Here is a 15,804-nt window from a genome sequence, read left to right as displayed (position 1 = left end):
GTGTATAAGAAACAGCACAAGTGTAACTAGACTTGGGGTTTTGAGCCCTGAACATTTACATGAGGAAAGTGGGGAGTTTATGATGAGCATTTTTAAATTCTAAAAGAGCTAATCCTAATTAGAAGCAGGACTGTGCATTTACTAAATTAGGGCCACTTTCTAGCTTCAGTGGGAGACATATGGCTGTAATACAAACCAGAATATGGCCCTTAAATGGGAGGATACCAGATAAAAGTATGAACTGTGACTTGTCGAGATGACCTGAAGATATTTTCACGTAAATTACAGAAACCAGGTCTTACAACCCTCTCTCTCTCTCTCTCTTTATATACTGTACTAATAAATATCCTGTGTTTACTTTAACAGTTTTATTCCCATGGCAGATATTAAAGATTTCCTTATAAATAAAGACTGTAGAGATTAACATATACTAAATATATTTGTTTTTGGTGGATTTAATCTTACATAAAAAATTCATTAAAGTGGGCTTTGCTGCATTATTTAAAATGACAACAGGAGACAACAAACTGAATATTTTGTCATTGATTTGATACTTTATAGTCTCATCCTTATTCATCACTCTATCATTCAATTAAATTACATACTATCAAAATCCTATGTTATGGAGAAAATTAGAAGGGAAATTAAAAATAAATATGAATTGTAAATGCATCTGGTATTTAAAGTTACACTACCATGTATAGCAGATATTTCTTCTTTCTTGCTTTTACAAAAAATGAAATCCTGAATGAATTAATTAATGCAAAATACAAAAAAATGTAATGTATGCCCTGAGGTGGCAAGGCATCAATCAAGGATGTTTTAGCCGCTTGTGCTGCTCTGATCTGCATTGAAAGTCCTGTAAAGTAACAGTCAAATGGAGGCAGCAGGTAGTATTGCCAGTTGAGGATTCAGTTTTGAGGAGCAGCCTAAGGAATCCAGCTTCCTTGTGCAATTAAATATTGTGACCAGGTCTGTCACTTAAGTGACATATTGAATGAGAAGAGCAGACCGGATCATTACGAGGCCCACATGAACCAATCACTAAAGCAGCTTTAATACTATCGATTCACGCTTGCAATTAGACTCAAAGTGATACACACACATTGAAAAGAGGAAAAAGTGAGATACAATATCAGGGAAAGAGAGGACGACCACGAATGACAGGTCTGGAGTTACTTGTGATCTTCCTGGAGTATCGGGCCTTGTAGGCAACAGAATAAAAAAAAGTTGAGCATCTGCCATTTCAATTATCATTTTAAATATATACATTATATATATATGAGGGCAGCACCCAAAGACCATTCAGCATCAGAGCCCTATTGTGCCAGGTGCTGTACAACTAGAAGAGGGTACAGTCCCTACCTGAAGACCTTCTAATTTAAAGAGACAAAGAATAGATACTGTGTACCTTTATGAGCTAAATAAGTAATAGTTGCTTTGTTTGGACTGTAAAGTCTTTGAGGGAGGAGCAGTGTCTTCCTATGTGTGTACATCATTCAGCACAATGGGGCCTCAAAGTGCTACTGTAATATAAATAGTAATGTATGCTGTCTCATACCTAAAGAGAGAGAAATGTCTACGATATGGGTTCTCAGCCTTTTCCTGTACCGAAGACTTCTCTCTGTCTAGCCAGGAACCCTGTTCTGTTTAGCTTTCTAGAAAGGGCAGGGTGGTTCTAATCACCTGATAGCTGACCACAGCCCCCCTGGAAGTGGTGAGTTTCAGGCTGAGAACTCCTGGTTTAATAATTAGTGCACAGAACTGGAGTCAGATGTTGAGGATTCGGTCACTAGCTCTGTTACTGACACTGTGTGAGTGGAAGAAGTAATTTAACCACTCTATACTTGAGTTTCCATTTCCGTAAAACTGCAATAATCCCTGCCTCACAGAGAGACTTGAGACTTCATAGATCGTCTGTAACGTGCTTTGAGTTCATTGTATGAAAAGTGCTGTACAAGTACAACTATCAATACTAATAGAAGTTAGGTTTTTTTAAATAACTTCAGTGTAAACTGGAAACTCTGTGGAAAGGCTGTTACTGACTTCCATAAGGACTATTTCTGATTATAATGGGGCCATTAGAATCTGATATTTGATTACATCTGCATAAGATCAATAAACTAGCCCCCCCCCACTCTGATTTTGGATATGACCCTGAAATCAAAGGTATATGGACTGATTAGGCTCTGATACCAACCCTAGAAGAAATTTCAAATGGGTTTGGAATAGGGAGTTTCCCGTTATGGCCCCTTTTGTAAACTTTACAACACCTCTAGTTAAGACTCTAAACACTTTTCACAGAGGCCTTATTCTGCTGGAGGTTATAGGTGGCTAATTTGGAGGCCTCTCCTTTCCATTTCATTGGACAATGGCAGTCAAACAAAAATAAAGCATCTGGTGTAGACAGACTCTTACTACAAGCATGGCGGCAGGAGTACAAATTTGAGTTTGTGAGGAGCTACCAGTAGCCTCAGTGGCTTAACTTGTGCTCCACTAGAATTTTCCCACAGTTCACAAGGTGCAGATCTTCAGATGCGCGTCTCTTCTGTCGGTGTGATGCCACAGGTGCATATATGGGTGCTTTTAGCAAATCATGTCCTTCCTGCGCTACCATTTGAAACAGGTGGTTTTTTACACATATCCATGCTAATTACATGTAAAATAACATGTTCTTGAGCCTCCTCAGGTGTATGGCACAAAGGGAACTAACTACATATGAGTTTTTAAAAGTTATTTTTTTAATTTTCACATAGCATATCATCTAAATCAGACAACTTTCTGTTGTTATTCCTGGTTTATATAGTACTCCTTCACCAATTCCATGACGGGGAGAGATTTTTCCCCCAAGTGGGTGCTTTGGGTATGGGACCCTCTGTGAGTGAGCCCTTCCCTAGACCCTTCCTACTTACCCAGGTGAGCTGCTGGGTGGCAGCCATGGCCTGAATGCTGCCTAGGGATCCCTGAACCTGGGTTCAGGGCTGTGATCCCTCACAATGCCTCCAGCAAAGAGCACAATGAAGGTGTGCCATGTTACAGGCCAAAAACTACCCAAATAGTTAATGCTTCATTTAGGGAAGGAATCTTTCCTTCCTCCTTCAAACATGCAATAGTACAATCAACAGTGAAGAAACCTGCATTTTATGCATCACATCTAGCTAATTACCATCCAGTGTCAACGTTCTGTTCCTGAGCAAGCTCATACAGAAGCGAGTCAAAGGCTGCGTACAAGTTCATGTAACTGAAGCCAACATCCTAGACCCAGCAAAATTTGGATTCAAACCAGGATGGAAAACCATATTAGTGGCTATGTTGGGTGATTTTTCACTATTGATTGATAGAAGGCACTTGTCCTTCTAATTCTCCTAGACCTCATGAGATACTACTTCCCCAGCAACTCTGTAACCTTCTTCAGATGGGTAATGTGCTGAAATGGTTTGAGTCCTCCTTAGGATTCAGCCATAGAATAGTGATGGGAAACTGCACCTCCACATCTAGAACTCTCACTTCTGGAGTCCCACAATGATCTATTCTCTCTCTGATGCTATTCAACATCAACGTGCAACCACTAAGGTAACTGGTAAGACAACATAGACGCAAGTGTTGCAGTATGCAGATGACACACAGCTCTACCTTGTCTTTGCCACATTTGACATCACTCTTGGCCCAGTGCTTGGTGGAGATCAACATCAACCAACTGTTCATCTATCAGCTAAACCCAAGCACAATGCAAGTGATGCGGATTGTCAAAATGAGGAGTTTGCAGCCACTGTGTGGTCTGGTTTGGTTGAAAGTACACTCCCACAACTGGTCATTTCAGTCCACAGTTTAAGATAGCTCCTGGGATTCCTGAGAGCCATAAAACTCTCACCTAGCTGTGTCCACAAGAAACACTATCTACATCTCCAAGTGGCAAAAAGATGACATCTAATCCTGGCAGACAGTGACCTGGCCTCAGCAACATATTCCTTCATTTGGCTTCCCACACAATATCAAGTCCTATTCAAGGTTTCTGTCCTTATCTTCAAAGAGCTCAATAGCCTGTTCACCAAAGATATCATCTGAAACTCTGGGATGAGGACTATGATAGACAACTCTGCTCCTCGGAAACTAGGGAGCACTCCATGGGTAAAGCCCATTTGTGCAGGAGACCGAGCTTTCAAAGGGGCCAGTCCATGGCTGTGAAACAAACTGTCAGAGGATCTTAAAACCATCTAAAATATGCTCACTTTTGTTTCAAGAACTTGGCGCATTTCTTGGACCTTGCCTTCCATAGTACTGTGATGGGGTGGCTAAACCCCACACTGCAGAGTTAAGAATGCAGGAGCAACTCTAGGCCCAGGAAGACCCACCCTGACAGGCTCTCTGGGCATGCTCCAGTTGAAAGAAGGACTTAAAAGAGAGCCTCCTCAGCACAGCAGGGGGTGGGCGGAGAGAGGCAGTCCTGCACTTGCTGCTGCAGAGAGACTACACCAGGAAGGTATTCCCAGGGGGAGGTCTGCTGCATGAATCTGAGACACTCTACCTTGTTGAGACCCATGGATCAGGGACAATTGCCAGCCACAATGGGCCCCAAGGGGAGGGGCAGAGAGGTAAGAAGAGGACCAGTGGAGAGAGTTAGCCAGAGCACAGGTAGCGGACTCCTGCCTTACTCAAGAAGGATCCCGGATCAGAACCTGGTGGAGTGGGAGGGCCTGGGTTTCCGTATCCTATAACCACCAGGTCGGGCTGCTGTCACAGACTGCAACCACCAGAAGACATCAAATAATTAAAAAATAATACTCACAATTTTACCCTAGGAGAGGAAAGGGGAAAAATCACATGGGGCAGATGTTAGTCACATTGCTTCATATACTTCTGGAAGGCTTTCAGATATTATGGAGATGAGAGTGGAATAAAACCTGGAAAGAATAGAACTCTACAAAATGGCTGCTGAATAGTACAAAGGAAGAGCTCATAGTAAACTAGAGGTCTCCGTTTCATAGCTGGATATGCCACATCATCATTCCCTTCAAATGGAGAATTTTCCACACACTTATTTTTTTGGTAGTTATACTAAACAAGAAAAGTTGCTAGATAACTCATGTCAAACCAAATGCAGCAATAAGCATCTGTAGGCCTGTTCTACCCTTAAATTTATTGCAAGTTGCCTTTGTCTACATTGTGGAAGTTATTTCTGGTTTCTCCCTGCCTGGGAGGGAGAGGTAGAACTAGTTTTTATATGAGTCAAATTCATACCAAGTGAGTTTGGGCTGCTTAGGAGTTTGGCACTAAGAATAGTAGGCTGCTCAGTTAGTTGTCATTACTGGCATGAGGTGAAGAAAATATTTAAATAATAATAATAAATTAATAACCCTCACTAGTTTCTAATTTCAAAATAAAACTTATGTCATAGCACCCAGTCAGAGTAAAACCCACAGTAATAATCAGTGGATGTATAAGATCAGAAACAAATTGAGTTGGATAAACTCATAGATGGGACCAGGGCTGGCCCACAACATTTTGGCACCTGAGGCGGGGAGCTCAAATGATGCCCCCATGTCCCCACGCTTGGGCCAAAACTTTGAAAGGTCTCAATTCCGCCTTCTTCCTGTTCTGCTCCTCTCATGGTACTGCTCTGCTACCTACCCCAATAAAGGAGAACTAACAACTTAAAATGCCTTGTTCAAAAATTTTAAGTAACACTTAACTTTCAAATGCCTAAACAGCAAATGTAACTTTTCTTGTCTGCATAGTAAACACTGGCATTTTTATCTGTTTGAATAATCAAAGTGGTGCTTTCCGTGCCTTCTTGGTTGCAAAGTTTTGAACTGCTTCCTGCTGAAGGTTGACAGTCTGTGCCAGCTCATGCTCTATTGAGATGGCTGCAAGGCCGACCAGCCTCTCCTGTGTCATTGTGGAGCATAGATGTGTTTTTATTAACTTCAGCTTGGAGAAACTGCATTCTCCACTGGCAACTGTTACAGCAAGTGTTAGAAGTATGCACAGAGCAACAAAAGCATTTGGAAAGAGGGTGGTCATCTTATTTGTGCACATATATTCCAGAACGGCCTTTGGAGTTGATCCTGCTGAAATGTATCTTGAAAAGGCTTTTAGTTCCCCTAAATCACTCGCATCAATATCGCACATGTCTCATGTGTCAACACTGTCTCTAGTGCTGGTGTAGGTCTTCTTCAGGTACAGTGAGGAGTTTTGGAATATCATACAACATCCCAAATATACTGCTGTGTTCCTTGAGCTTCTTCAACTGACTTTATTGCACAATCTAGCACCTGGTTAAAGAATTCAACTTTGAATTGTTGTTTGGGGTCTCTTATGAGATTATCCCATGCCTCATAATCAAAATGTCTTCTTCTTCGGTGACTCTTGTATTCTTGGATGGGTGGGAAAATAGCTTCAGTGTGAAGTTCCTCTGCCAACTTCTGTGCACTCTTCAGAACATTTTGAAATCCCTCATCTGACCGGTAAGACTGTAAGTATCACTTTGCTTTGTCCAGTTCTTCCATTGCTCCAGATATATCTAGGTCAACACCTTGGAGTCTCTTCCTTACATTTATTTCAAACAGTATGTCATGCCACAACACTAAGCCACACAGAAATTTGAAGTTATGTATGTTTCTGGTGATTCCATTTCCCTCTGCCATTGTTCTCCCATGAACAGTTCCTGTCATAGCATTATCCTCCATAATGGCACCTATGTCATCATCTATCTTCCCAATTTGGTGTTTGAGAGGCTTTATCGCCTCCACTCGGCTTTCCCATCGTGTAGCACTCAGTGATTTCAGTGTCACTTAACTCTCAGATTCATGTCTGCACTCCTTTGTTCTTTCCGCTCATGTTGACACCATTATCGTAGCCCTGACCTCTCATGTCAGCTATCGCAATTCCCGTATCTTTCAGCTTTTTAAGAAGCACATTTGTCATACCAGCTCCTGTAGTATCATCAATGTCAATAAATTCTAGAAAATGCTCTCTGATAGTCACCATTGAAGGGACATTTTCACTAGGTTCTGTTGTTGTTACAAAACATACAATTAAAGTAATTTGTTCCATATGGCTGATGTCAGGTGTGCAGTCCAGAAGAACAGAGTAATATCTTGCTGACTTCTGATCTGCCACAATCTTCTGTTTGACTTTTGTTGCCAGTAACTGTATGATCTCATTTTGAATTGTTTTTCCAGGGTAGCGGTATGTGTACATTTCCTGGGTGGTGACTCTTCTTAGATGCTCCTAAAGTACAGCATCAAACTCAGCCATCAGCTCCACAATTTTAAGGAAGTTTCCATTGTTTGGCACATACAGCTGATCTGAAGTGCCAAGCAGTGCTAGTTTTTGGGTAGCAAGCATTCTTACAATGGCAATGAGCCTTTTTAGAAACATTTTGCCAGTAAAGAGTCTCTGATGCAATCTTCTCTTGATGCTGATTATCTATGGTGGCCTTTAACCTTTGTCTCATCTCATGCTCTCTGGTGATTTGCTGCCTTCTCATGGCATGCCAGATTTCTAGCCAGATTTTTCCAGTCCTTTGTTCCTGTAGAACCCAATGTGGCTGGAACATTCGACTGGAAGAGCTTGCAACAAAAACAGTATGCAGCATTTTGGGTTTTTGAGTACATAAGTCATGGCCTCTCCTCTTTGTCACCAGTGGGGATTTCACGCTAGTAATGTGTTGGATGGAAACTCCTATTTTCATTGTCTTTGGGGAACATGAAGTTTTTCACTTGCTGTGGCTCATGCAGTACAAGGAAGTCCCTCAAGTTACTGCTCAAGTGGCTCCACAGTCCAGGATCCTCTAGACTTAAGGAACTAAACTCAGCAGCAGCTGTTTCTTGCACCTCCACCACACAAAAGCTTCCTTTGCTTGCTTTCTTTTTCTGAATGCTGCCCCAGAGGGGCGTTTTCTTCTTTCACTCATGACTGCTGTTGTGTGCCACTATACTGGCTCTCAACACTCAGTTGAAGGGGACAAATAAACAGGCTGGTAGTAGGGCCTGAGTGAGGGAAGATAGCAATGTCTTAAGGGCCTAACTGGCTCCTATCACTTCAGTTGACTGCCTGTTCTCCTCAAGTGGGTTCAGGGAAGCAGCAGGAAACAGGAAGCTCCCTGAGAAGCTGGTGTTACTCAGTCCAGGCTCCTGGGGGTGCTAGAGAGGTACATAAGAGGCTCCTCCTCCTCTCTCTCCCTGCAGCTCCTGCTGCTTTCTGTTATTCCCTCCTTTTCTCCTGCCTACCTGTTATGTCTCTTGTGCCCTACTTCCTCCAGCACAGCACTCCACCATCTCTGTGCATCTAGAGCAGAGAGAATACATATGCACCAGCAGCAGACACAATTTTCTACACTCTGAATCCTAGTGGTGCCCCCCCCCCCCACCCACAGTCTGGCACCTGAAGCGGTTGCCTCAGTTCACCTCATGGTAAGGCCAGTCCTGCATGGGACCCACCACTCAGTGGACAAAAGAGGGTCTGATAATTCCTCACACACCAAAGAGGCCTTTCCAAGAGATGGGGTTACAACGGAGAGAGAGATGCTGTGATGACAGGGGATTTTTGTCAGAAAACAAAAAGAAATAAAAAATCAATTTTCAACACAGCAGAAGAATAACAGTGGGATTTGCATTAGTAACAGAACTGTTATATTTACTGATGATCTAAGAAGGAGAACAAACAGCTAGAAAGATTTGCAGATAAACTTTTCTTTGTCAAGACTAGAGAATACTGTGAGGAACTTCAGAAAAACTTGACAAAGCTATGTCAATGGGCAGCACAAGGGCAGATGAAACTCATTGTTGACAAAGGCAGGTAAATGCACATTTGAAAGAATAGCTCAAACTACTTCTATACCTTTCTCATTTCTAAATTAACTGTAACAACTCAGGAGAAAGACCTGAGTGTCAGTGAGCCTATGTATTTTATTGAACTGTCCACAATGTCCACAGTCAGTCAAAAAATATGCAAAAAGTTAGTATGTATAAAGAGTGGGATAGAAAATAGGAGTGGAAATATTATCATGTCATTATGCAAATCACTGGTACACACTTACCCTGATTACTATGTTACTGTCTCATTACCACATCTGAAAAAAATGTATAGCAGAAATAGGAATGAGTCCAGGGACAGCCAACTACAAACAAAAAGATAGGCTGGGAAAGACTTCTACATAAGGTCTTGCAAAGGAATTGAAATTATTGGGACTGTTTAGAGAGAAGTGGGATAAGTCATGATGGCACCTGTTGTTAAAAGTTCTGTTTTACATAGACCCTTCCAGATACAGGCATTGCCACAAAGAGATTGGGCAGGAGGAAAAAGTGGATAGAACAACAATCTTGCATATCATTACTTTAGTCTTGTATTTATTAGTTGACCCTGTGTAGTACTAACCATTCTGAAACATCTCACTGTAGGCTCCGATTAGCAGGTAAATTGGGCTGTTCCTGCTAGGCAGTTCTGGAGTGACAGCTCATGCCTGGATACCAGCAGCAAGATGCCTTTTAGGTACATACAACAGATAAAATGTAAAACTGGGCAAGTTGGACATGTTGGTAAAAACCATATGTTAATCTATTTCTGAGCTGGTTCTTTTCTGAACATAATACAGAACCAACTAGGAAATCTGCAGTAGTCAATCAGAACGAAATACATAAGAGACCCCAATAGCCCCCAATCCAGTAAAGCATTTAAGCACATGGTTTACTTAAACACATGAATAGTTCCATTGATTTGAAAAAATTAAGCACTGAATTCAGTGCTTTGGTGGCCTAGGACCACACTACATCAGCATATCTATGGATAAAAATATACTGGCCATGTTTCACGGAAATGTAGGTTTAGAAACTCCACCAAAAGCAGATCAGTAAAACAAAACACACATATATATATACACACACACACACACACCATAAAGGAGAGATTTCCTTGCTTTCATAGTATATAGCATCATTGAAGTTTTTGGCTTACATGCTTTTTCTTTGGCAGAGCAGATTTTGGTCCTGGGTTTGGTTTCTTTTGGAGAGGATTTATCAATTTCCCTTTTTTTTTTTTTTTGCCTTGCCTTGAGTGTTTTCAGAAGTATTCTTTATGAATATAGCTGTAATTACTGCACATTTCATGTTAAAGATGCTACTGCTCCCACTGACAGGTACAATAATGGTAACTGTTTGGAATTGAGGACTCTAGTTTGACTATTTTAAAGAAAAGAAAACACTGCCAAAATTAACTGTATGCAGTCAGCTACTTCAGTGCCTCAAATAAAGAAAATATTGATTGAAAATGTTGCTTAGGAATAACAGAACAATGACATGCATTTGTGCTGTAGAGGAAGATTTTGAAAATGAGCTACATATTTAAGTAATTAAAATAATCTGTTTGTAACAGCTGGAAATATAACAAGCCCTTAATATAGCTATAATCCTAATGTGTTTCTTTGCTGTCTTTGCAGGCAGACCAGTAATGATTGTGGTTGAATATATGGAGAATGGATCCCTTGACTCCTTTCTGCGGGTGAGGTGTCATTTTCTGATGACATTTGAATAAGAAGCCATACTAGGTTAAGATTTTAAATCATTTATCATAAATTAACTTTTACATAATGTTATTCATGGATTTTTAGTGAAGAATAGAAGCATTTTCCCCAGGGTACATTTCTTAGGTACAGTGATACATTAGAGCATAACTGGAAAAGAGAAGATTTAAACTTAAGAATATAATTGATTTCTTCTACAAGAGCAGTTCCCATATTTAGCAAAATGTATTTCAAATGGTGCTATTATGAAGGAAAAGATAAATTGAAACGCAAATGCCTTGCCTTATGGAAGCTGTTCATTTTGCTCAATCACTTTCAGAAATACTTTGTTATAATTTTTTGCTCGGGGAGGTATACAGCAGGGTTGGTAACTGATTTGTAATTATTTATGGTTACTTGCATTTAACAAATTGAATTAGAAAACAGTTCACTGGTGCACTGTCTCTACACTACACTACCCTTTTCCCCCTAAAGGTCACCCTGTGACTATTAAGGAAGGGATGTAGAAAGCATGGGAAATTGTTTCATTTGAACTTGATTTTAATCAGTGAGGTGGAAGGAAGAAAAGGCTGCCCCCAAGGTCATACAGGGCCCTCTGCTAACATCAGTAGAGGGCTCTGGCACTCTCCACAGTTCGTGAAAATACACTTACTTTAAGCACAGCCTCCATTAAGAGACCCCTCAAAACCGGCAGGGAACCTACGATTTCAGGATAGCTATGTGAATAATTTAAAATTTGTCTTACATGTATAAATATCAGTAAGCCACACTGACCGTCCATCTCACCGTTATTAGTTGCCATCATGATAAACGTAGGCCTTGAAGTGAGATTCGGAAGAGGAGAGGCTAAGTGGCTTTGTGGACTAGTGTGGAATGGGCATTCCATGTATAAGGGATGAGGTGGAAGAAAGTGTGAAAGTATTTGTGGGAAAGTGTATAAGCAGAGGGTCAAACCTGACAACACTTGGGGGTGGCTTGGTATGATATAGGAGCAGAGAAGCAGGGAGGGGAAGAAAAGTCAGTGGCTTCAAAAGCAAGTGCGAGAAACTTGAACGTGATGATGTGGGGAAGAAGGAGACAACGGAGGGATTCAAAGATGGGGTGATGTAATCAGAATAACAGGCAAAGGTGGTGATATTAGCAACTGTATTTTGAATGGACCAGGGCAGGGTTGAGAGGAAGGCAAGGAAGGGGAGAGTGGTAATAGTCAATACAGGAAAAGATGAGGTATCTGGAGGGAAGAGAGTTTTACCTTAAAAGCATTACTGAAGATGCTTTTATGTATTTTTTGCCTTCCATTTTGATAATTCCCCTCTATTTTTTCATCTACCCTCTATTTCTGTTCACTACACTAGGAAACTCAGGAGTTCCCATTTTCTCTCTCCTGGTCCCAAACATTCACTCTCCCTCTCTTCCATCAAGATTGGATAACACTATGATGTATCGACTAGAAGTGGTCAGAAAAATTCAAATGTAACAATTTTTCATCAGAAGTTGACGATCTGTTTCACAGGCAAAGTTCCTTCGGAAACGCAGGCAGATTTCAAAACACCTCTGCCAGGCACACCTTCACCTGGTTTCCCAGCAGTTCACCTCACTGGCTCATTGCGAGTCACCTGTCAGACTGCCTCTGAGTTGGGGACCCCTGGACTTCCAAGGCAGATTGTCTCTCTGAGTTGGCGCTCCATTTTGTTTTGTGGAGAACTTTGAAATTTTGGGGTCTTGTTCTGAATCAGGGTGAAAGCCAATTTCAAATACTGAAATCCTCCACACAATTACCTTTCTCTGCACAGCTGTAGGATCTAATGAGCTATTCTTGATATGCACTTACAGTACTATGTTAGAAGCTGAGATCATCAAAATTATGAGGTAATTATAGAGCAATGGTGTTCACACTGTACCAAATATATTTTGAGGCAAAATGTTTGGGAATGTGCTAGTCATTATTTTCTGCAGCTGTTTTCTGAGCTTTCTTTCTCACTGCAGATTTGGTTTACTATTTAAAAATGCCTTTTGACAAGATTTTAAATAATAATCAGCATCCGAAAACATTGTGGAGATTTCATTGGAATTTCTGTTAATAATTACCAAAGCAAATGACGGCCAGTATCAAATTTAAAAAGAAATCAGTTTGCTTCATTAAAAATAGTTACTTCCTGCCGATTTCTTAAGTCTAAACTTTGAAATGCTTTTGTGAAGATACAAAGAAGTAGAGAGAGAGTTTATCTCTAAATCATAATACACTTTTGTATTATGCAAAAATGTATTATCACATTATGCACAATACAAAGAGCCTTTCATGTGGCAAGATCTGGAAGAACTTCACAACATCTATATTTCTTCATATTTAAAAGAGTTTCTTTCTACAGCTCTGGGTGTTCTTACATGCAGCCAAAGGATAAAAATCCAAAATATAAGAATATCCCCCACCATAGCAAGTGCTCCTCCAAAAATGTTACCCTGCATGTTACCACCACATCCCTCAACCCAGCCCTTCTCCAAAACCTGAAAAAAAAAGATATCTTAGTTCCTGAAAGTCATCATATGGGAGCTCTGATGGACCAATGTGGAAAGTGAACTCCAGAATTTAAAGACCTTCATGGAAGACATCTTACTATCAGCCCCTGCTCTTAAACCAGAGAATTGTTAGCTTTAGTGCTATTACTTGTATTTCAGTAGAATCTAAATGCCCCTATCTCCATTGGGGCCCCACAGTACTAGGCACTACAAAATACATAGTAAGGCAATTCTTGCCCCAAAGAGCTTGCAGTCTAAACAGACAAGACAAACAAAGGGTGGGCGAAAGTAAATATTATCCTCATCCCCATGCTGCAGTTTCCCATGAATAAAATAAGAGCCTTGCCCAAGATCACAGAGAAAGGAAGTGGGTGGCAGAACTGGGAACTGAACCCAGATCACTTGAGTCCCAGTCCAGGGTCTTAAATGCAAGATCAGGCTTCTTCATGTTGCTTTGGTATCACACAGGGAGAGAGATGGTCCAAACTCTATAGGATTTGCTAGGTCAAAACCAATACCTTAAGCACCACATAGAAGCTTATATGAAATAGACCGCAGACTCAAAAAATACATATATATGAAAGAGACACACACGGATCTTATGTTCCTGAAATATGTCGTGACAAAGTCTGGCTGCACAGCAGTAAAAGAGTGGTAGATTGCAAGTATATCAGCCCTGGAATGATAAAGGTCCTTTTCCCAATAAGCTGATGAGAAGAGGTTATCTCATGTCAACCAGGGACACCTGAGTCCAATTAAGGGCTGCCTGAGACCTTCAAAAAACGGTCCTCTGGTGAGAGAAGAGGAGAGAGATGCTGCTGCAGAGCTAGTAGCAGCAGGGAGAAAGGCTTCTTCAGGGCGGAAACCTGCCCTTTTCCCTACAGGAGAAACTACCTAAGTGACTGCCTGTTTAGGGGAAGGACTGTCACTCTCGGTCAATAACAAGGCTGCACACCTTACCCCCAGCCCACACCCAGAGATGACATAGGAACAGGTATTCCCCTTTGTTTGTGATGTGAATTTGTTTCCTTTGTTTGATGGAGGAGCACTCTTTGGGCCTGTCCTGAGGCCTACCTCAAAAATATTCAAAACTAAACCCCAAGTGGGAAAACAAATAGTGTCTGGAGTGGGTTTGATTTATTCCAAGCCTCCCACTACCAGAGGAGGGAAGCACTGACCTGGGCAAGGTGGAAGAGATGCCTTGCCACACTGCACAGTACACAAACATTCATAATTTTGAAAGCCGATTCAGCTGTGCATTTAATGAATGAGAATCAACTAATGACAGCAGACTCAGTAAGGTTATTTATTTATTAAAGGACATTTTCATTTTACCTCATCTCAGCAATGTGTGCAAGACACCAAGCACCCTAAATGGCCCGAGATACATGGATTCTAAGACAATACCCTCCTCTTAAATTCTGACTTGCTATCGTTTTCCTTTTCTTCCCCCATCCCACTGTACTAGATTAGATAGTATTGATAAGCATAATATCACCTCTCTTGTAACATGCATGTGCAAATTAAACTTCCAAATACAAGAGTTAAATTTATTAATTAAATTCTTTCCCCTGATCTTACAAAAGGACTGACCTAAATTTGGAACTATGCCCAAACCTAACCTATAAACCAAACCCACCCTTTTAAGAAGAAATAAAAATTCCACTCCCTTGATGATCAATCTGCCTTCCTTACCACTGGGGCATGTTGCCTCTGTTTAAATCTCATACACGGGAGAGAGCTTTGGCTTTTAAGGAAAGCAGTCAACTTTCAAGTTCCAATAGTGGGGAATTCCCAGAGCACAGTGGCCTCAAACCAGAAGTCCATATTCATTTAGGGTGACCAAATTTCTAGTCGTATAAAACTGAACACCCTTGCCCTGCCCCTTCCTGAAGCTCCGCCCCCACTCACTCCATTCCCACTCCCTTGGTCGCTCACTCTCCCCCACCCTCACTCACTTTCACCAGGCTGGGATTGGGGTGTGGGAGAAGGTGAGGGTTCTGGCTGGTGGTGCGAGCTCTGGGGTGGGGCTGGGGATGAAGGGTTTGGGGCACATGAGGGGGCTCAGGGAGGGGGTGCAGACTCTGAGAGGGAGTTTGGGTATGGAAGGGGGCTCAGGGCTGGGGCATGGGGTTCGTGGCGCAGGCTCCCAGCAGCGCTTACTTCAGGCGGTCCCGGAAGCGGTCGGCATGTCCAGCTCCTAGGTGGAGGGGCCAGGGGGCTCTGCGCGCTGCCTGCATTCGCAGACAGCACCCCTGCAGCTCCCACTGGCCACAGTTCCCAGCCAATGGGAGCTGCTGAGCTGGTCCTTCAGGTCGGGGGCAGCACACAGAGCCCCCATAGCCGCCCCTGTGTGCCACTTCCAGGAGCCACGTGGAGCCTTAGCCCCGCTGCACCACCAACTGGACTTTTAGTAGCCCAGTCAGTGGTACTGACCGGAGCCACCAGGGTCCCTTTTCGAACAGGCATTCTGGCTGAAAACCGGACCCTTGGCAACCCTATATTCATTTATTTCTTGGGTTAAACTCCTTTAAATCAGCTGAGCAAAAAATGGGTACAGACTTTCAGATTTGGACCAGTGCCAGCATTAGCCAGTGAAGAGAGGGTATGTGGCTCCATTTCTGTCACCAGCCTCTTCTGGAGTGGAATTTGGAGCTTCTACCCGAGAGTATCCTGTTAGGAGAGAAAAGACTACAGAGCTTTCCCCATTAATTTTGCTCCTGATGGCGAAAGTGATCCGTGACTAGAGAGGAATGATGGTCCAGTGA

General features: G+C 42.0%; 1 protein-coding gene across 6 annotated transcripts in view; it reads left to right on the top strand.

The window, feature by feature from the left end:
• EPHA6 (EPH receptor A6) overlaps positions 1–15,804 on the top strand; it is an 879,356-nt gene that overhangs the window by 764,199 nt on the left and 99,353 nt on the right. For all 6 annotated transcript variants that reach the window (XM_073305263.2, XM_073305254.2, XM_073305245.2 and 3 more), the window contains one exon: positions 10,436–10,497. In XM_073305263.2, the coding sequence (XP_073161364.1) occupies positions 10,436–10,497 (62 nt within the window). The remainder of the gene's footprint in view (positions 1–10,435; positions 10,498–15,804) is intronic.

The sequence above is a fragment of the Lepidochelys kempii genome, chromosome 1 (assembly GCF_965140285.1).
Source record: "Lepidochelys kempii isolate rLepKem1 chromosome 1, rLepKem1.hap1, whole genome shotgun sequence".
NCBI lineage: Eukaryota > Metazoa > Chordata > Testudines > Cheloniidae > Lepidochelys > Lepidochelys kempii.
This window is presented reverse-complemented; position numbering and strand designations above follow the sequence as displayed.